The sequence below is a fragment of the Lepidochelys olivacea genome (genome assembly GCF_965140295.1).
Source record: "Lepidochelys olivacea isolate rLepOli2 genome assembly, chromosome: 3".
NCBI lineage: Eukaryota > Metazoa > Chordata > Testudines > Cheloniidae > Lepidochelys > Lepidochelys olivacea.
Window position 1 is genome coordinate 65,479,471 of NC_140413.1, and position 23,684 is coordinate 65,503,154.

Below are 23,684 nucleotides of genomic sequence, written 5' to 3' on the forward strand. Positions count from 1 at the left end.
AGATAACTAATAATAAAATATACTGGCTGGCAGTAAACAGACTCCACAATATAAATTATGAAGATACTATCGGATTGTGTACTTTAGAGAATTTTACAGACCAACAGACATGGTGGTTTTGAAGATCTATTCCTTTGAAGGTTTTAGAATCCACTAAATAGACACACTGAACAAGAAGTATTTGACAAGACAAAACTAGAGTGGGTGAAAAATGTCACATTCATCTCTAATATATATTTTTTTATATTTTCACTGACATGTTAACGTGAGCAAGTATAAAACGATTAAGTTGTTCTGAATTGTGCAGTCAAAGAATTATATCTGACTCAGAAATTCTCCCATTGAAAAAGCAGTCTACAACTCCACGAAAAAAATATGAGCAGACCTTGGCTTTTCCTCCAGAAATAGGTTATTGATCACAATCTCTAGACACTGACCTGTAAAATATATTTCATGAACACTGACATTCTACAGAATACGTCCAAAAGTCTGACTCTGCCTTTTTATTAACTGAGCTTCATAATGTTCTGTGGTCATTCTTATCTCTTGCAGGAGTGAGTCCCATAATCAAGGTCCAACTCTGCATGTATCATTTTCAATGAATTTGTTATTTTTTAAATCCCTCTGTTTTCTATGGCATGAAACAGACTTAAGGCTACATTCAGGATATGATCCTTTCTCTGGAAAAAATCCACTTAGCTGGAAAGACAAATAAATTTGAAAAAAGATAACATTTACATAAATTAATTTTAATTTTTCTATCTAAAATTTTGAGAGCATATCTTCAAATACTGCTGAGGTCATGCACAAATAAATCTGTACAGTTATGACCACAAAAGGGAAAAATACAGTTAAAATAGATTACCTTTTAATAAGAAGAGAATTACAATAGTGCTCTCTTAATGGGAAAGTATAATAAATCTTGCTTTTAGTAGATATTGGTAGTGCACAAGCAGTGGAAATAGCAGTTATTCGGAGCCTTGATTTTGATATGATAGTCTGTAGTATTAACGTCTCCTTCCCTTGGACTTCTAGCATTGCAGCAGGTATTACATGCAGCCTGGAGACTAACCTTCCCGCACACATCAGAGAAGCTACTGCTGTTAAAAGTGAGATTATCACTTCAACGGTCTCTGAATCCAAGTGCTTAAAGTCACTGGGGTAACTTTCTTTAAAACATCAGCAGCAAACATATTTTTTTAAATGGTTTACCCTTAGCTCTGAAGTTCATTATAGTTGGCATTATGGAGGGATGATTGCTGGATGTCCATGTCATAGCCAACTCCTCTTCTTCAGCAGTTAAGATTTGACCTGGTACTGAGTATTGAGAATATTAGCAAGAAAATGAGCTGGAGATAGTGCTCGTCCCATTCATTTTTTTAATGCTTGTAATTTAATTCTGTCATTGCATATTTCTCTTTTTAAGATCTCACTCGGTTCCTTCCAAATTTCAACAGCGTCAGCAATAAAAAAGCTATTTCCCTGTATTTTGTTCAAGGCTACAGAAATAGGCTTCAGGGTATTCAGCATGTGTTCAACATGTCTCTTAAGCCCAATGTTGAGAACTTAGGCTGTGACAGTGCCATCTATTTTTTCACGTTTTTATTCACAAATTGTCATCAGATTAGGTGAGTTCTTGATATAGTGCTCAAAACAATCCACTCCTGAGTTCCATCGCACATCTAGCGGGAGAGTTCGCTTGGTTCCTCCCACTTTTTTCAGAGCAGCTGCTGCAAAGTGGTTGTTACAGAAATATTTTGCAATTTCAACAACATTAGCCTTTATTTCTGGAACACTGAAGTCTTTGGCTAGGAGGTGTGTCAAATGAGCACTGTAACCGTACGCTATTAGCTTGGGACTCTCTTCACTCTCTTCTAAATAATTTCTTCTCATCATAGATACATTTGCCGCATTGTCTGTGACCAAGCTGCCTACTAGACATTGGAATTTCTTTTCAGTTTGTTATAGCTTTTACTGCTACTTCTTGTAAGTATTCTGCTATCTGTGCATTTCCTGATATATCAATTGGTTTTGTAAGGAAGACATTCCCTTCTTCTGTTGTCACACAAGCACATACAACAGGATCATTGTGGACATTGCTCCACCCATTAAGACTCAGGTTAACAATTTTACCCTCTAGACCTTTTGCACACTGCTCAATTTCTCTTTCATATACTTTATCCAGCAATTTGCCTGCGACATCTGCTTTGTTGGGTGGACTGTATCCTGGCTTAATAACTGAACCATTTTTAATGAAGTGTGGGTTCTCAATCATATGGAAAGGAGAGTTTGTTCCATAAACAAACCGGGCAATTTTTCATCAATTACCTCTTTTTGCAATCTGCTGGTTCTTCTCACAAACTTATCTATGGTTGTTTCTGGATGATGGAGATTTTTTTTCTTTTTGCTACAGATGATATACTGTGGCTATGTGACATACATGATGTGACTGAAACACTATCCTTGGCAGATAACTCCGAAACTATAGAAAATGATGGTGATCTTGAAGGTGGATAGTCTTCAGAATCCTGTATGTTGAGGATGGATTCTCCTAAACAAAATAAGTCAATGCAGTTATTTAATTATTATTACCATACTCCTCATTTAGTGTTACTCATTGCATTCACTGACACTCAGTACTACTTTAAAGATGAAATTGTAAAAGGAAGATCTTCCTATTTCAGCTATTTATTTTGTATCAAAACTGCATCTAAAATGATAGTACCATAGAGTAACAACTATATTTTTTGCTCAAACATGAGAATTCAAGAAGAGTCCAGAAGGAAGACAGGCAGTCCTTAAGAAAGAAGTATGAAATAAAAAAGTTTACCAACCTGAACATCCTGCATGTTCAGACACGTTCCTTTCATCATCTTCAACACAGCTTCCTCCTGAGAAGGAACACTTCTCATGATGTTGTTTCATTCAGATAACCAGGCCTTGCATTTCTTTGTTGCACTGTTTTGCATTTTGCATGCATGCCTGTCTTACCCACAGGTAGAGGAACTTCATTAAAATATTCAAACTGGGTCTCTTTTATGGCCTGCTGCCATTATAGTTTTTCCCTTCTAGTGGAAGAATGGTATGGTAGATCTCAAATCAATGAAGGCTACACTCAGAAAGACCTCAAGACTTCTGGAATATGCTGCTCAAACTGTTTCACTTTTGTCTCTACTGCCTGTCCCTCCCTTCTCACATTTATCTCCAGACTTCTTCTCCTTGTCCAGATCTATTCCACCCCCAACAATCTTCTATTCATTGAACTTTTTGAAACTTTGCACTTTTAGGGAAGTAAGGGTTTGACTCTGTGTACACAAATTTGCAGAGGGACAATAGGGCTGAGGTCTGTTATTTCTCACCTCAATATATAATTTATTTATTTAAAAACATTTTTGCTGTTAACAAGTGTCAAGATTCCTTCCCCACTCTGAACTCTAGGGTACAGATGTGGGGACCTGCATGAAAGACCCCCTAAGCTTATTCTTACCAGCTTAGGTTAAAACTTCCCCAAGGCACAGATTTCTTTCTTTCCTTAGGAACCAGCTTAGGTTAAAACCTGATACGCTGCCACCACCAAGCGATTTAAACAAAGAACAGGGAAAGAGACCACTTGGAGATGTCTTCCCCCCGAATATCCCCCCAAGCCCTACACCCCATTTCCTGGGGAAGGCTTGATAATAATATCCTCACCAATTGGTACAGGTGAACACAGACTCAAACCCTTAGATCTTAAGAACAATGAAAAAATCAATCAGGTTCTTAAAAGAAGAATTTTATTTAAAGAAAAGGTAAAAGAATCACCTCTGTAAAATCAGGATGGTAAATACTTTACAGGGTAATCAGATTTAAAACATAGAGAATCCCTCTAGGCAAAACCTTAAGTTACAAAAAGACACAAAAACAGGAAAACACATTCCCTCCAGCACAGCGAATTTACAAGCCAAAAGCACAAAGAAAACCTAACGCATTTTCTAGCTAGATTACTTACTAACTTTACAGGAGTTGGAGAGCTTGCATCCTCAATCTGTTCCCGGCAAAGGTATCACACAGACAGACAAAAACCTTCTCTTCCCCCCCTACCTCCCGATTTGAAAGTATCTTGTCCCCTCATTGATCATTTTGGGTCAGGTACCAGTGAGGTTACCTTAGCTTCTGAACCCTTTACAGGTGAAAGAATTTTGCCTCTGGCCAGGAGGGATTTTATAGCACTGTAAACAGAAAGGTGGTTACCCTTCCCTTTATATTTATGACAACAAGCATGTTATCTCTGGAGACAAATCCACAGTTTGAGAACTGCAAAACTAAGCATCTCTGATGGTATCTTCTAGACTGAGCCCCATTGGGTAGATAGAAAGATTAACCTAAATATAATCTATATAGAAGCCCCTAGAACCCCATAAAATTGGGTCCCTAATCCATGAAGTATTGGAACTCATTTACAAAACTTTTCTGCAACATTACATGAATATATTGTCTCATACTATAGAATTAGAATTTATAATCCGTATTCCATGATGAGATATTTTAGTTTTAATTAAGATACATTCTAGCTCAATCTTTAGATAAAATTCTTTTTGAGGAAAAAATCTATCTAACAAAAAAACCAATTTAAAGCAGAAAAACTGATTTAAATAAAAAAAATCCAATTTTTTAAATTTTTTTTAAAAAATCATTGATTTTTATCCACCCTGGACAATATACATATTAATACTTGGCAAAAACAATTATGTAGAGTACCATCATATACTTAACTCATTATGAGAAAATACAATTTACAGCTACTAGGGAAAAAAGAGTCATCTGAAATAAATATGTCAGCGACACAAGATACTGCTGTTTACTAGGCTTGAAAATTATGCTGCTTAAGCCTGTTGCCATTTCCAGGAATGTCATCTTTATTAATTATTCACATTAAAGGAAAAAGCTGCTAGGATGCAGCTTCCTACATTTGCAGATATAAGATATAGCATACAGATTGTTGTAACATATCTTGCTAATTTTACTGTGAAAACAATCCCACAGTGGGTAAAATTAGAAGCCGGATTAAATGAGACACTACAGCAAAATGTTTTAGACAGCATTTTGGATTACCAAACAATGTAGAGAGACAAGGGGGTGCAGTAATATCTTTTATTGGACCAACTTCTGTTGGTGAAAGAGACCAGTTTTAGAGATACACCGAACTTTTTTCAAGTCTCAATGAAACAAAGTACATATTGTACTTGGAGCACATACAGTATTACAATTCCGTGGAATTTTAAAAGTTAGCTACATATTTAAGACAAGCCCATATGGTGATCTTCATGAGTATTGTTTCCAATTACAGTGCTTCCTTTATTTGATTAACTGTGCCTATTAAATTTCCACAATGATGAAAATTTTCAAACCCTAGTCCCTAAACCCATATTTAAGCATCTAAATAAATGTGATTTGATTTTCAGGCACTACTAACCTGCAGCCGACTGAACTGAAGATCCAGATTCTTCAAGAAATTCATTTACATTAATTTAAAGAAAAAAAGAGGAATAATAGATTATATGTAAAATTATGGTGAGAGTGAGAGGTTTGTTGTAGGGTTCCAGAAACCTTTTTGTGTAAGGTAAATTCCTCTTTCCACAGTTGCTGGGACCATATGACAACCCTTTTCCTCTTGGCAAAGCAGTGTGGTTCTTGTATGGATATGGGAACTAATTCCAGAACTTGCCTTCAGAAGTAATGGCAACTAGAAAGGCCAGCAACAGACTTGTCTAGTTTGTCACTGTGATTACACTTGGCACCTGATACTCAAATGGAGGGTCCAAAGTGCTTGTCTACAAAATGCTGCTATGGCTGGTAGCCACACTTCCATGATGTTTGGTTACAGGACTCCAGCCAAACCCCCTGAAGAAACTCTAGCATAGCTAAGATCAACAGAACTTTTTGAGTATTATAATAGTTGTATCACAATAGCATCTAGAAGTCATTTGGCTAAGCACTACACAAAGAGGCAGTCCCTGCCCCAAGAGCTTTCTGTTTCCTCTCACACCAGAAATATAAATTCAACCAGATCAATAAATGGAAAAATTGTGGTTGAGTTCCATGTGGATACCACATTATACCACAAGTTAATGAAGAATCCACGGTGAACTACATGTCTCTTCCAATGCCTAGCTGTTAAACTGTAGGTGTTCCTGATCTGAATGAAAAACAGTCCCTACTTCAAGAGGTCTGATATTTTCTGTAGGAATGAAGTAGGATCTCTGGCTGCCTAGAAAGCCAAAAATGTCTTCTAAGACAGTGAAGGACTAGAAGGACCTCAACTCTCCTAATTTCTCTTTTCTTTGTCCTAACTATTTTTGGCAGCAGTTTTTCTCGGTCCAGGACATTATTTCTATTGCCACAGAGAAACTTTATCCTCTGGTTACTCCCTGGTTTGGAAGGGATATAAACTCTCGTGCCTCAGTCATAAGCCAACCTCTAACAGGAGGTATTAGAGGAAGTCTCCTCCAAGTACCATAATTGCTCGCTACATGGTTTTTTTAAACCTTCTTTCCAATGCAGCTGGTACTGACACTTATCAGACAGGATATTGGATTCAAAGGACCACTGATCTGATCCCATATGGCCATATTTGTGAGGGATTTCTTTGTTTAAGTCACACCCTGACAGAGATGTCAAAATGAACTAAAAGGATGCATAATATGAATTTTTTGTAATTTATCTTCCGAGGATGCTTGCTTCCACAGCAAGTATATAAGTATATATAGAGTGAAAACTGGATTGGCTTTCAGTGTGTTTGTACATACCTGCCCACAAACGGTCATTCAGATGTGATCTGAGACTGTCACCTAATTTTGCATTGTATGGAGTGCATGGTTCAATGCCCTGAGAAGGCATTTCTGCAGGTGCATTTTCAGAAACCCTCTGTAGCCAATTAGTTCATTTTATCGTTTAAATGTGTTATTGCTCTGATGAACTCAAAGGCTATTTCATATACAATCAAGGTGTGATGAATAGATATAAGTAGACTAGGTGTATAAGGCTGACAAGTATTTAGGAGTGCCAAGTATATATTAGATATTTAAGTATATACATGTGTTGCATTTGCTGCATACTTCTGAGTTAGAAGACCATTGGTTCATACCCAGTGAAGACAATGCCTTATCAACGCACACTGGATTACCTTTGTCCACATGCTTGTTGACCCCCTCAAAGAATTCTAATAGATTGGTAAGGCATGATTTCACTTTACAAAAGCCATTTTGACTGGTCCCCAACATATCGTTTTTATCTCCAAGTCTGTTAATTTTGTTCTTTACTATAGTTTCAACCAATTTACATGGTAGTGAAGTTACGCTTATCGGTTTGTAATTGCCAGGTTCACCTTTGAAGTCTTTTTAAAAATAGGTTTTAAGTTAGCTATCTTCCAGTCATCTCATGCAGAGGCGGATTTAAGTGATAGGTTACATACCAAAGTTAGTAGTTCTACAGTTTCATATCTGAGTTCCTTCAGAACTCTTGGGAAAACACCAACTGATCCTGATGACTTATTACTATTTAAATTATCAATTTGCTACAAAACCTCCACTATTAACACCTCAATCTGGGACAGTTCCTCAGATTTCTCACCTAAAAAGAATAACTCGGATGTGGGGATTCCTCACATCCTCTGCAATGAAGACCAATGCAAAGAACTCATTTAGCTTTTCTGCAATGGTCTTGTCTTCCTTGAGTGCTCCTTTAGCACTTCAGGTTTCAGAGTAACAGCCGTTGTTAGTCTGTATTCGCAAAAAGAAAGGGGGTACTTGTGGCATCTTAGAGACTAACCAATTTATTTGAGCATGAGCTTTCGTGAGCTACAGCTCACTTCATCGGATGCATACCGTGGAAACTGCAGAAGACATTATATACACACAGAGACCATGAAACAATACCTCCTCCCACCCCACTGTCCTAAGCTAAGCTATTACCAGCAGGACAGTGGGGTGGGAGGAGGTATTGTTTCATAGTCTCTGTGTGTATATAATGTCTTCTGCAGTTTCCACGGTATGCATCCGATGAAGTGAGTTGTAGCTCACGAAAGCTCATGCTCAAATAAATTGGTTAGTCTCTAAGGTGCCACAAGTACTCCTTTTCTTTTAGCACTTCAATGATCCAGTGGATCCACTGGCCATTTGACCGCCTTCTTGCTTCTGATGTACTTAAAAAAATTTGCTATTAGTTCTTGTATCCTTAGATAGTTGCTCTTCAAATTCTTTCTTGGCCTGCCTTATTATATTTTTACACTTTACTTGCCAGATTTTATGTGCCTTTCTATTTTTCTCCCTAGAATCTCAATTCCAATTTTTAAAGTATATCTATTTGTCTCTAACTGCTTCTTTTACTCTGTTGTTTAACCATGGTAGCATTTTTCTGGTCACCTTATGGGTTTGTTGTTGGGTTTTTTACATATAGTGTGAGCCTTTCTTACGGTGTTTTTAAATAGTCTCCAGGCAGTTTACAGGCATTTCCCCCTTGTGACTGTCCCTTTTAAATTCCATTTAACCATCTTCCTCATTTTTGCGTATTTCTCCTTTTTGAAGTTAAATGCTACTGTGGTGGGTTTATTTGCTATTTTCCACCTACAAGTTGTTAAATTTAATTACATTATGTTTGCTATCACCAAGCAGTTCAGCTATATTCACCTCTTAGACCAGATCCTGTGCTTCACTTAGGATTAAACCAATAATTGCCTCTAAAGGTGACGTTAAAATAAATTTAAAATAACTAATACAAATGTGGTCTCTGTACAAATTCATAAATGTAATAGTCTTTGACACATGTTCAGAAAATACTTAATCTGAATAATGATTAATATCTCTGGGACTGAATTTACCACTCTTACTTACCTGCATACTCCACAAACAGTTTAACTGATTTCAATGCACTCAAGTATCTTTTGGCGTATAGGCCTATACAGGAGCATAAGGGGAAGTAAGAACCCCCCACTACCACATCAAAGGCCACTACATGGACTACCCAAACCTTGCAGTGGGATGCATGGGAGTGGACTGGTGCTATGCACCAACTCCTCAGCTCCTTTAAAGCAGATGGTCAGGAAGTGAGTAAGGAGAGAAAGGGTTGGTCGGAGCCAACACTGCACATCGAGCACTGCTAAACCAGCAAAGAAGGTGCTATAATTTGCTGTGGCAAATTACTACTACCACCACATCTACTCCAACTCCTTCCCTGACCCCACCTTCTTCTTCCAGAGAGAAAGAACAGGAAGGGAGGAAACCGTGCATCTCAACCGCAAAATTTCTTCCATGTACTGCCCCTGGTGTAATGTAACCAAGCACCAGCCCATACAAGGTTTGTGCCAAACCTACAATCTAGTCCAACAGGGCTACTCAGCGCAAATAATCAGGCTCAATACAGAGTGAAAAAAGAAGTGAAACAGAATTTGTTTAAATGACTTAATATGTGCCTTCTGCAGAATCTAAGAAGAACTAATTTCCTTAGCAAACCTTTTCTTTATTTATTGTCAGAGTTGTCAGCATTAGTAATAGCCATCTTTAAAATAAGGTGAGGCAAAAGACAACTAGTCAAAATGCCAGGATACCATCTCAAAGTGTTTATAAATCAGATATTACAGAAAAGTAAAAGCAAGTCCATGTTTCTCCCTGACATTTTAATACTGTCAGTGTACGCGGCAATTTCTGTACAAGTTTACCAATGCCTTTCAAGTAGTGGTAATGAACATATCCTATCATTGATTGCATACCTCTAATTCCCAACATCAGTTTCCTCTCTGATGTAACAAAAAACGTATTTCTCAAATAATTATTTTTATTCCTACTATTTAAAGGGGAAAAGCACATAATTAACTGAAAGCTTTTTATTAACAGAATTTATTTCATGGCAGAACAGCATTGCTTTAAAGTTCACAGTTTCTGGGGAGAATTCGCAATATCTATTAATTTTTAATTACTACTCTATTTCTTCTGGCCACTGATACATTGTTTGCCTCACAATTGCCATAGTTTCTCTCCTTTATTTTGTTTTCTCTAAATTTATAGTGTATTACTGTAGATTATAAATAAAAATTAGAACTATAAGAGTAAAAATTAGATTAAAAATAATTGTACTTTTTTCAAAAGCACTGTTTTTCTTAGTGACAGGAAATCTGTTCCTATTTCTGTGATCCAGGCATCCTCACTCTTCCCCTTCAAACCCTTTCTTTGCTTTTCCCTGCTGACCTCCACTCCTATGATATCTGCTCTTCTCTTGCCCTACCTCAGTCTATAGTTAAGAAAATCAGAACTTGTATCATTCACTGACAGTATGACTCAACCTGTTTCTATATCTTCATCCTCATGATTCATTTTTGTCTAAGTTAGACCCCAATACTATATCAGAAACTGTTAACGTGTCTATTCACAGTCCCACTGAAGTCAATAGGATTCTACACTGTTCAGGGATACAAGCTGGTAGATTCCAAAGCAACACTTAGGCCACAGAAATTCCCTGAAGCAGGAATTATATCTTTTTGCTAACCTATCAGGAGGCACTGGGCAAAGTTATAATTCTATTTAAGTATTTAATACCAAGAGGATCTATACATTAAAGTGTACAAGAATACTACTAACTGGAGAACATATATAAATGAACCTATAATACTGTACCTGATCATGATTATGGTGCAATACAACTTAAAATGAAAATAAAAGTTTTTAGAAAGACACAGCAACTCCAAAAAAATCACTTATCTTATATATTTTACATATACCAAAGACTGCACACGCAAGACACCTATCAGTCTTTCAAAAGTAACTTATTAAAATCTGAATTCTAGGTATGTTTTTGTTTCTTATTTAAAACCCCTTTTGTATAGCATTCATGATATATTTTAAACCAATTTTCAATGCAACATATGGAAAGAATCATGCATTGCAAGATTTAAAAAAAAAAAAAGAAATTGGGATACCAATCTTAACATTGCCAAGAGTTGACAATGTTTTTGTTATTCAAGTAAAACAAAAGATGCAGAAGAATTTACTATCAGAGAAACAGAGCACTTTTCACTACAGTGTTTTGAAACTGAAAGGAGTTAGGTCAAGGTTTTTTGTTATTGGGAACTACTCATTCCATGTATTCCCTCCCACACAAACACACACTTCCTTCCACAACTTAGTGGCCTTCCAGACTTTCCAGTCAACCTTATGATTTCCATTTGGTCTTCGCTGGACCACATTGATTTCCACACCTCTCCTGAGTGAAACTGGTGAATTGGCTACGGTTGTACCAGCTTGGTGCCCTGGACGAAAGATGCAATGGAGTCTGAAGTGTATCACATTACATTACAGTTTGGAGAACTTCAGGATTTAAATGCTGAAGGCTTCAGGGCTTAAAACAAGTCAGTGTTCAATACTAGGGTTCCACACACAGAGCAAAGATCATTTTTAAACATCACGTTCACCTTTAAGAGTAGTAGGGCAGTGCTAAAGAAAGCTGCTAAGAAAACAATGAGGTAACAGACTGTACATTTGTTTTTGCATGAAGAAAGCATCCACCAACCTAAAGAACGTTGTTGTGTAGACTTCTATGTAATAGGAGATTCTGTTTTCTCTTGGCATACCTCACTCAATACACTGGGAAGCACTCTACAGAGTACATATTCCAAAGCCCAATAATATAGAGTATAGAGATTATTATATTCTTATACAGATAATTTACTTTGTTTTAGTGAAGATTATTTTTTCTGGATTCATACATGTCCTACTCTTATACGAAAACCTATGTACAGTTAAAACAAAATGTAGTCTATCACATATGGGAACATACACCAACACATAGGCCACTGCTGGGACACAAAAGCACCTATTGATTTTTAAATCAAAATAACGAAAGACAAGAGCTGACAAAATATATCCACTGCATAATGTTTCATAAACAGATGGATTTATGGCTATGTACTATGACTGCTCTAATTGTACATTTTTCATCATAAGAAACCCTATTCTTTTCTGCCCAAGACATGAACAAGGATCTCTTGGGGAAGCTTCTTGGTCGCATTTGCTGAGTTATTGGCTTTAGGATTGTTAAAATGTAGACTTCAAGTAAGGGCATACTTTGAAGTTTTTTAAGATTTTTTTTTCCACATTGAAAAAAAATGCAGTGTATTTTCTCCAGGTCTGGATTATGACGACACACTACCCTGTACTATGCAATTAATAATATAATAACTAGATTGTGCAAGAAAATGCTCTCTCCACTGCCTGAGGTGTAGAAGGAAAAAAAGAAAGTACAATACTTGGGTTCAACTGAAATGAAGAAGTCTTGAATAAAAATGTAAGAGGTGAATTCTTAGGGAATTATATCTACAGCCCTATTTTCAATCTGTGAGTGGAAAAATCTTTGTACTGACCAAAGACTTGTCTTGTGTTTTAGACCATTAACAAAACATTTTTCAAATACATTTGTAAATGCTAGAGACCCAAGAAATCTCTTACTTTATTATTAACTCACAGGATGTCCACAAATTTGGAGATTCATCTTTTAATCTCCCAGCAGTTAAATTCGATCTGTTTAGATCTTATGAACAGAATTGTTATGCGTATTTTCTTGTAAATTGGAATCCTAAAACTGTGCTTAATCACTAGCTCCCAAAATCAGAAATATTTGAGGTTTAGTGGTCAGTATGGAGATTTTGAATAATTTTTTCTCATTTTTCTTTTTATTTTCTTGACCATTTATATCATAAGTGGGAAAAAAAGAGGTGCACATCCAAGGTCTTCACATTATTGAGAAGATATCCATCTGCCAGGCTTACTGGTTGAGAGAGGCCCACATCAGAATACCCCATAGCCCAGCACATAGGGAACTCACTAGGTAGGAAGTTCCTGTTCAAATCCTTTGTCCTCATCAGGGAAAGGAGAGAATTGAACTGGCTCTCTCACATCCTGGGTGAGTACCCTAACACTGGGTTACTAGCAATAAGAGAATCCTCCTTTTTCCCTTCCCCTTCCCGTGACCTGTTTTGTGTGACATTAGGCATGCTCTCAGCACACTTAGCAGATTGGACCCCCCAGGCAAGACAGGCGCTGTTCCGCGTATCTACCCCCAGTTTGTGGACTGTGCTGGGGCTTGGGCATCAGATAGGCGTCCAAATGCCTAGAGCAAGACTGCAATGCACTGCACATGCCCAAAGGTGGAAATACAAGCACCTCGGGAATATTTACTGAGGATATTTAGGCGCTGAGGGAGTTTAAAAGCCTACAGGGTTAGCTGGCAGCCAAACGGCGCATATGTGGATCAGAGCAGTGCCTAAATCTCAGACATAGGCACCTAAAACTGGAGTTTAGGCACTTAAGTCTCTTTTGTGGATCGGGGCCATGGTGACCAGAAACAATCCATTCAAATCACTGATTACAAATAATATTTCCTTTGTTTAATAAATCAGTTTTAAATGCAAAGTGTGTTTTGAAAAACTTAGTTTTATTTAACTTAAATGTGGAAAAAAACTAACTAATAAAGAACAATTTTAAAATGCTTTTTGTGCATTTTTAAGTCCAATTTCCATCCAAATGCAGCTTGATACAAATCGGAAGTAAAAAATTGATCTAGTAAATAAGAGTCATTCATGACTTTCTAACAAAATATAAAAATTAAGAATCTGAATGAATAGAGGGTAAACTACGTAATATTTATATAAATGGATATAGCTAGCTATATTGTATATTTCTGTTTCGCAAAAAGTATCAAACTTAATGTAAAGACTACTAGTTAATTTCAGACCTCACGGAGAGCCCCTTGGTTTGCAGGAAAAGTTCCTGCATATGTTCCTTTGTACTTTAGAACCATTATTTTTTTATTATTATTATTTAAAGTTCAACTTTGTACTATTGGCTGTCTGTTAAATAGTCCTCCCAATAGGAGTTGGTAGTCTCAGTCCATTGTGTCTTATGCAGACACAATTACATAATAAACCATCACCACAACTGGCAACATTTTTGACAGTGTCCTACAAATTCTCCATTTGCTCTTCTCCCCTCCACTAATAATCATCTATATAGCCACTTAGGTTGTAGAATCCCCTCCCATAGGAGAGTCTTTTTCTCAGTCTTGCCTGTCCCAGTAGTCAGGAAGCAGGTTGAGGGGTTCTTGTCCAGACCCAGGAATAGGATTCTGAGACACTATCTCACTAACATAGAGGCAGCAGATTGCAATTGGACAGAAGCAGCTCAAGTAAAGTTTGTATTAACTGGGTTTGTGCAGCAGGTGTCTAGTAAAATTTTACTACTAATCTGAAAATGTTATTGCACTTGTATAACACAAATCTTCATTCACAGTAAAGGTTTCAGAGTAACAGCCGTGTTAGTCTGTATTCGCAAAAAGAAAAGGAGTACTTGTGGCACCTTAGAGACTAACCAATTTATTTGAGCATGAGCTTTCGTGAGCTACAGCTCACTTCATCGGATGCATCCGATGAAGTGAGCTGTAGCTCACGAAAGCTCATTCTCAAATAAATTGGTTAGTCTCTAAGGTGCCACAAGTACTCCTTTTCTATTCACAGTAAAGAATCTCAGCCAGAAAACCCAATAGAAATCTTCCTGCCTAGCACTGAAAAGCCAAAGAGGTGCTCTTCATTCAGGGTTGGATGAAGTTGGGGAGCAGAAAAGGGATGGGATTATTTTGCCTAAAAGTGGCCTTTACCAGAGGCATTTTAGCGTTCACACTAATTATGGCATTCTTAAATTGAGGGGGTTTGTTTGTCTTGGTTATTCAGATTTTTTACATGAACGCTGTTACTCTATTTCATTTGGGGAACATCTGAAGTCCTTTATCATCACTCTTTGGATTGTTTTGTTTGTTTAATCACCTTTCATTTCAGATGATCCCAAGATACCTCACTCAAGCCTCTGTAGATGTAAATTCAAAACAGAAAATATGTGGAATCTTTGTATCCAAGATCGACCAACACTAAAAAAAGGACTATTCATCTAACTAACAAGGATTTTTACTGATAAGTCAATTCATGCAATGAAACTAGAGAAACATTAGTTTATATCAATCTATCCCCATTTTGCCATATGACTATATAACTTTATGCGTTTTAACACAAACCCTCATTAAAAGTCATTGCAAAACTAAAATAAATAATATCACAACTCGCCAAAAGGATACAATCCCATGCAGTATTCTGAAGACCTAATCTAGACTTGATACAAGAGACTTAATTTATCACATCTACCTCTGACAGCTACTCTGAGTTTTGTCCCCTTTACACTTTAGCAACAACTGTACCGCTTGTAATGCCAATAAAGTACTTTTTATTTGAATTGTGCTATTGTACGTGCTTATTAGAACAAATACATTCACAAAATGAAAAGCAAAAAATGAGAAACAATGTGCTCAAATGAAAGTTAAATATCTTTTTCCTTGTCAACTACCAAAGGTCAAAACCTACTTCAGCATTTGATGGGGGTAAGCAAGAGGAACAGTATGCAATTGTGATAGGTGGCAGGGGCACTTATATTTCCTCATGGACATCTCCTGAACCAACCCTGGGAGCAGAGCCAGAGTGCTAGTAAAATAAATATGTTGGAATAGAGAATTTGTATGGAAACGTATCAGTATTTGAACTTTCTACCAACATCAACTTTCTACCATATGGTTGCTTCCTACCCTGTCTGCCAAAAAATATGTCTGCTCTGCTTGATGGCAATACTATTATGTAGCAATAGCCTCATTTGCCCAAGGAGCAAGCTGAGGCATTGGGAGGCGAAGTGGCTTGCCCAGGTTCGTAAAGGGACAGGGGGCACCGCAGGGAGCTGAGCCTATATCAAGAGTCTCCTGGGCTGCAGTGGCGTTATCTACAGCAGAGGAAGCGTCAGCTGATCCGCAGGAACTTGGAAGTATCAGAGTTTGCTGCCAAGTGCTGAGTCTACAGGACAAGCGCCGCTGCCCCCACCCTGCCGGCGTCCAAGGAGGCCGGTGCCCGCCCCCACGGCAGCGAGGACCCGGGCTGGCGGCTGGGCCCCCGGGAATGCCCCCCCGTTACGCGCCCAGAGCCGGGGGCGGCGGGGACTAACCAACCCCACCCCCCTCCGCGGCCTTTCCTCAGCGGCGGCCCGCCCGGCCCCGGCGCGCCCGCCCACCTGCCCCGGTACCTTGTTGAGATGCGGGTTGCGGGTCACCTCGTAGCCCCGCTTCATGGTGAGCTCCGCGGGCTGCGCCGGGCGCTGCTGTCGCCGCTGCCGAGGCGAGGGTCCGCCGGGAGGATACCGCGGGGGCGGGGAGGAGGAAGCGCCCGTGACACGCCGCCTCCAAGCCGGGGTCACCGGGGCACAAGCGCCGCTGAGTCAGCTGAGGAGCCGCTCGGAGACAGGAGCGGCGGGGGGCGGGTCCCCGCGCGACGGCGCCGACTGGAGGGAAGCGGCGGCGGCGGCGGCGGGGGTTGAGAGACGGGGTGTGGGTGCAGGCCGTGGATCGGGGGAAGAGTTGGCTGGTGATGGAGGTCCTGAGGGAGTCGGGGAGTGATGGGGGGGGGGTGTCCTGAGGGAACTTGGATGGAGGGGGTGTTTGGGAGAGGGACTGGTCATGTGATGGTGGGGGGGGATGAGGCGTGTGTCCTGAGGGAGAGGGGCTGGCCATGGGATGGAGGGGATGTGGAGTGGGGGGAATGAGGGGTGTATGCTTGGGAGGCTGGGACTGGCCATATGATTGAGGGATTAGGGGTGGGGGGATGTATGCTTGGGAGGAGGGCTTGGCCATGTGATGGGTGGAGAGGGGGGATGAGAGGTGTATATGCTGTAGGGGAAGGGATTTGGAGGTGTGGTAGGGGTTCAGGAAGAAGTGAAGACTTGAGGGACAAGGGAATAGGCACAATATGGGCAGGGAAGTATACTCTTGCATCCTCCTACAAGAGCTTTAGTGTGCCATCCCTCATTTCTTGATGTTCTATGGGCTTCTCCTGAAATATTACTTGGGAGACTTCCAGTTACAAGTCTAATTTTGTTTTCTTCAGTGATATGCTTCATATCAGATTAATGTCATTATGTCACATTATGAAAGTGTCATTTTTAGGTAAATCAAATGGTTTAATCTTTTATTTTTCATCTAAAGTCTGAGCTCATTTTTAAAACAGAAGAGTTTAATGGAATTACAATTTAATTTCTATACTTTTTGTCAAAGATAGAAAAACTTGTATTGACACGATTTCATTAAAGTGTTGCACATGGTTTCTATAAAATTTCACTGAGTTTATGCCAAAAGTCACTGAAACCAGCACCATTATGCAATCCTAAGACTACCCACGCAGAATTCTGGAGCCTCACCTTGCCAAAAACCTATGGTGACTCATCTTGCTCACCTCATTGTGAAACACCTGTTCATTTGGAATCACATTTGGGAACCTATTTTCTTTTCTGCATATTTTACCAGGCTTGAAAAAAAATTAGCTACCAGTCCTTTCAGCACAAATATATATGTTACTCCTATCGCACCTCTCCAGAAAATTGTAACTGATTCTTGTCCTTCATGCCCACACTTTTCTTTTAATTAACATGAATGAACAAGAACATCTCAAGTATTTTAAGGTAAATATGTTCCTTGAATCCTGGGAATGGCTATGCTTTCAGGGACAGCCCTGGTGGCTACTTTTTTTTTTTTTTTAAACACATTAAAGAGTGAAGAAGCCAGCTGAGCTACTAAAACTGAAAGCATGCTGGATGACCACATATGTACCTCAGGGACAATCTCCTGAGGTATTACATAATAATAGTATAATCATGACAACCCCAGGAGCATTTCAGTATAGGTAGCCCTTCCAGCATGCCTAGGTTTTGTCTTCACTAGAACGGTGGTTGAGTTTAGGTCAAACTTCGCAAATATGTGCTACCTAAGCTTGGCCTAAACTTGACCACTTTTCTTCGTCAAGACAAAGAGTCAGATCCATGTAAAGTCCAACATTCTGAACACAGCAGGGATAAACTGCTCTCTGCAGGTAAAATATTCACAGAGGAAGAGATTAAGGTGTGATTCGGTTGGAAATGCTCTATTTAGTTGTATGCAGTGTTGTTGCAATCTGCTTCTGTGGTGGAGTGTTCTTGACATGCTCAGAATCACCTTCACAAAAGAAAGACACCACCCAAGAAGTAGATCACATGATGGAATAGATCACCCATATACCAAGACCCTGCTTCAGAACAGAAATACAACCCTCTCCCCAACTGTCCTGTATGAACTTACCTGAGAGGTCCAATCCAGTAGGCAGTCTCTGAGCACACCTACCAAACTGGGTCCTGCACATGAGTTAGGTGGCCAAATACCTATCTTCCAGTATGGAAGTACAGTATCTTTTGTTGTTGGAGATTGTTAGTACTTCTTTGAGAGGACATGATGTTGATTTCTTTAAAGGACGTGTGTGTTCAACCTCTGTTCAAAAAGCAATCTTTTAACAATAATAGTCTCTCCAGTTCTCAATCAGTATCTAATCTTCTATTCTTGATGAAGATTATGAAAAAGTTGTGGTGAGGCAAGTTTGAGTATTGCCAAGGATTTCTTACTTCTCATCCTTGTTTCTACAAATGATTATACTTATCTCAATGCACTAAACTAACTAAAAATACTCCTAGAATACTCAGGGAGCTTCTTGGAGTACTCAAGGAACTGACTGACGCGTTATCTGAGCCATTATCCATTATCTTCAAAAACTCATGGACGACAAGAGAGATTCTAGAGGACTGAAAGAGGGCAAATATAGTGCCAATCTCTAAAAAGGGGAATAAGGACAATGCCGGGAATTACAAACCAGTCAGCTTAACTTCAGTACCCGGAAAGATAATGGAGCAATCAATCAAGTGTTGCAAGGTAGGTACACCCCCTCACAGAGTGTCGGGTCACTTGTGGTCAAAAGAAAGGGAAGAGGCTGTACGCATCTGGTTAGGTCCTATGCTGACGACCCTTACTATAAAACGTAGTACAGCCTAGTGGCTGGAGTTAATAGAGTGGCCCTTCCACTCAGGGCAGCATGGCCCAATGGCTGGAGTCAGTAAAGTCACACCCCTCTGTGGGATGGTGTGGCCAATTGGCCCATTGGGGAAGTGGGGCACCACTCAGGGGTGGGTGGCACCCAGCATAGGGGGACTCGGGCCCTCCCTGCTCTTCTGAGCTCCAGCCCAGGGTCCTGGGAGTTGCAGGATTACTTGCTACCGAGTCAGCAGGGATCCTCCCAAAACACACTGACTGGTTCCCCGTTTCACCCAGTGGAGCAAAGTCTAAGTCCTCTGGGCTGCTTCCTACCCTGTCTTCGCCAGCAATGGTCCACAGTTCCCCTGGGACTCTGGGGTCCTCAAGCAGTGTAGCTCCTGACAGCGCAGCCTCCTCTATGGGTTCATCCAGCAGCCTGGAATCCATCTGGGGCTCTGCATGCCTTGGCTCTGCAGTCAGGGCCTGTAGCAGCTCCCTGGAGATAGCCTGCATCCTTTTCCTTCAGCAGCCTGACCACATCAGCCACACCATCAGAGGCTCATTCACCTGCACATCTACCAATGTGATATATGCCATCATGTGCCAGGAATGCCCCTCTGCTCTGTACATTGGACAAACCGGACAATCTCTACACAAAAGAATAAATGACACAAATCTGACATCAAGAATTATAACATTCAAAAACCAGTAGGAGAACACCTCAGTCTCCATGGACATTCAATAACAGACTTAAAAGTAGCAAGTCTTCAACAAAAAAACTTCAAAAACAGACTCCAATGAGAAACTGCAGAATTGGAATTAATTTGTAAACTGGACACCATCAAATTAGGCCTGAATAAAGACTGGGAGTGGCTCACTACAAAAACTAATTTCCCCCTGCTGATACTTACACCTTCTTGTCAACTGTTTGATATGGGCCACCTTGATTACATTGGCCTAATTAGCACTAAAAAAGTGATTTCCACCCCTTCTTGTCAACTGTTAAGAATAGCCTACTTCCACCTTAATTGAACTGGCTCGTTAGCACTGATACCCCCACACACACTTGGTAAGGCAACTCCCATCTTTTCATATGCTGTGTATTTATATCTCCCTACTGTATTTTCCACTGCATACATCTAATGAAGTGGGTTTTAGCACACAAAAGTTTATGCCCAAATAAATTTGTTAGTCTCTAAGGTGCCACAAGAACTCCTTGTTGTTTTTGCTGACACAGACTAACACAGCTACCACTCTGAAACTTATAAAGTTTGTGGATGATACCAAGCTGCAAGTGTTTTGGAGGATAGGATTAAAATTCAAAATTATCTGGACAAACTGGAGAAATGGTCTGAAGTAAATAGGATGAAATCAATAAGGATAAATGCGAAGTATTCCATTTAGAAAGGAACAATTAGTCACACACATACAAAAAGAGAAATGATTGCCTAGGAAGTAGTACCACGGAAAGGGATCTGGAGGTTACAGTGGATCACAAGCTAAACATGAGTCAACACTGTAACAGTGTTGCAATAAAAGCAAATATCATTCTGGGATGTATTAGAAGCAGTGTTGTAAGCAAGACACAAGAAGTAATTCTTCTTCTCTACTCTGCACTGATTAGGCAGCTGGCGTACTGTGTCTAGTTTTGGGTGTCATGTTTCAGGAAAGATGTGGACAAATTAGAGAAAGTCCAGGGAAAAGCAACAAACATGACCTATGAGGAATGATTGAAAAAATTGAGTTTGTTTCGTCTGGAGAAGAGAAGACTGAGGAGGGGACAGGATTGTTTTCAAGTACGTTGTTACAAGGAGGAGGGTGAAAAAATGTTCTTGTTAAACTCTGAGGATAAGACAAGAAACAGTGGGCTTAAAGCTTAAAGCTTTATAACTGTCAGGGTAGTTAAACACTGGAACAAACTGCATAGGGAGGTTTTGGAATTTTTGTCATTGGAGGTTTTTAAGGACAGGTTAGACAAACACGTGTCAGGAATGGTCTAGTTATTGCTTAATCCTGCTTTTTGTGCAGGGGACTGGACTAGATCACCTATTGAGGTCCTTTCCAGTCCTACACTTCTATGATTCTATAATACCGCTAATTTAAAATAAATTTGAAATAGTTTAAATAATAAATTTAAAATAGAATGAAATAGTTGTTTAGTTCCTCTGAAGAGACAAGCTCTGTCAACATAATGGTTTGTTGAATTAATTCTAATTTGATTCTCTTTTGAACTGTTTTTAGCAATTCCTATAAATAGCACAAAATAGTAAACCACAACAATTGTATCTATATGAGACCAATATTTGAAAAGAAAAATACATTGGTTGAAGAGAATAAAACATGATAGTTACAATAATGTAAATAAGGTATTTCCTACCTGGTCCAAATTATTTTTGAATATGAATATGGCTCCACTTTTGTGAACTACTGGCATATTTCCAAAAACACACTCAAGTTAATGCATAGTGGGCTCCTTACAATTTCAAATATTGCTGACAGGAGATACAATAGATAGTTTTGCTTTTCTGATTAGCTGTGGCAGGTATGTAAACCTATTCTCAAATAGTTTTCATGTGGAAAATTTCTGATATTTATACCAAAGATTTCTTATACTCTTGTGTAATAAAGTATGGTTCTTTCCTGCATTCCAGAATTTAATTAATTAATTCAGAACTTTCTCTATTAGTAATACCTTTTCCATGTTACAGTTTCTACAATAAGCTTCTTACAGAAACACAGAAAACTCTGTCTAAAATGTTAAAAAGACATTGTCAGATCAAATCTGGCTGAAATTTGTTTTGTTATAAATTAATTTTAAAAATTTAAAATTGGTAGAAATGATTTAATGATTTTTTAAGGTACAATGGAAACATTTTTTTAAAAAATATTCTTACAAATAAATATTTCACCCTAATGTTTGTATGCCAAACACTGCAGCATTGGGCTAATGCTTGATAATGTTAAAGTGAATTGATTTGAAACAGAAGTATAAATAACTGGTCTATTTTTAATTTTCCAAGCTGAGAGATGAGCAAAAATTAAACATAATAAATAGTGATTTTTTAAAATTATTTTGATTAATCTAAAGTGTTCAAGACTTATTTTTCTAAAAAAATGATTTTTTTAAACAGGTTATCATTACCTTAAAATGACACACAAAGTACAAAAACATAAACAATGACAATAAGACACAATTCTAAAGGAAAAAGTCCCTAAATCTATTGCAATCCATAAGGCTCTCAGGATACCCCCAAGAGGTAGGAACATCTGTATGGAGGTATAGGGCCTCATTTTGTTCAATGCCTTGGATCAAATTTATCTTTTGTAACATCATTATTTTCAGTTTAGTTACACTAGGGAGTAATTTGGACTGCTGTTTAAAAATCACTATAATGATAAAGTATAATACTGGGAGCTGATAATGTCTCACCAGTAAGGCTTTGTCCACACTACACAGCTTTTAGCGACATGGCCATGTTGACATGTCCATGTCACTAAAAGTCAGGCATTGTAAAAGCTGTTTGTCAGCACTTTTGCCGACAAAATACTTCCACCCCCTAAGAGCGGCGTTCACGTTGTCGACAGCAGAGCGCTCCTGCCAACAACGAGCCGTTTACACTGCCACTTGCCGTGGCAAAACTTTTGTCTTTTGGGGGTGGGGGGAGAAGGCTTCTTTAAGCACCTGTGAATGACAAAAGTTTTGTGGTTCAATTGGCAGTGTGGACAAAGCCTAAGAGTAGGATCTAGTAAAAGACCCAGAAGAGTATTTCTACCTGGAATGATTGCATCAAATTTGGTTTCCAGTGATAATTTTATTAATTCTGTGGGTCCATCAACAGATTCCAAAACTGTGGCACTATCTTTAATCCCTAATAATTTGAGGCTTAATACCTTTTAACTGTAATTAGATTTAACACCTCTGGGGCCAAATTCAGACTAGGTGTTAGTAGATGACACTCCACTGGTGTCTGTTAAGTTTTCCCTAGCTCCCCATTTTTCTTGTTAACTAGATTTCCTACAAAACTGTAGATAAAACAATTTTGGGAGGTTATTTAATGCACATAAAAATAAATAAAATCACCTTACACCTTTTGGATATTCATATCTTGAGAATGCTGGCCGCAGCCAGCAACTAACTCGTTTGAAGCTTTTTCTAGCTCTCAGTGAAAGTATATGAGGTCCACTACTTGCAATTTATTTATCCCAATACCAGAGATTTGCTGCATGAAATTACCCAACAAGCACTGCCTGTTGCATCATGCTAAGAAATCTGTTGGTTAGCAGTCCTTGGATGCAGTTTTGATTTCCGTTGATCTTAAAAGTGATAGCAACAAGATTTTGAAGCTCTTAAAGAGACTGAACATCATCATAAATAGATTCCTATCTAATCTATCAATAACATTTGCACTGTGCCCACTCTTATCACCATGCTCTCAATATGAAATGGAGAGTCTTGATGGATATTTGGTAATATATAAATGATTAGCCGGATAACTAGCACTACCATTAAGCTCCAAGTGTCTCTCTTGGTAGTTAATCATTGGTGTTTTACATCTGAAGCTGCCAGTTTTATGGATTCATGCATGTGAGAAGTACAGAAAGAGTCCCTAATAAAAAAGCATTGCTAAGGGAGGGTTGTAAACATGTCTACGAATTGAACAGTTCTAGAACATTGTCACCACAATTTTAAAAAAAATCTGAAAGTCAGGAAATACTAAGTTAAGGTATTGTAAGCTTAGCACCAACCTTAACTC

General features: G+C 38.8%; 1 protein-coding gene across 2 annotated transcripts in view; it reads right to left on the minus strand.

The window, feature by feature from the left end:
• Positions 1 to 16,399, minus strand: part of ME1 (malic enzyme 1) — a 336,698-nt gene extending 320,299 nt beyond the window's left edge. The window contains exon 1 of one of the 2 annotated variants that reach the window (XM_084622076.1): positions 16,131 to 16,399. In XM_084622076.1, the coding sequence (XP_084478202.1) occupies positions 16,131 to 16,175 (45 nt within the window). In that variant the 5' untranslated portion in view covers positions 16,176 to 16,399. The remainder of the gene's footprint in view (positions 1 to 16,130) is intronic. The other variant, XM_084622077.1, reaches the window with a different exon arrangement.
• Positions 16,400 to 23,684: the final 7,285 nt, after the last annotated feature.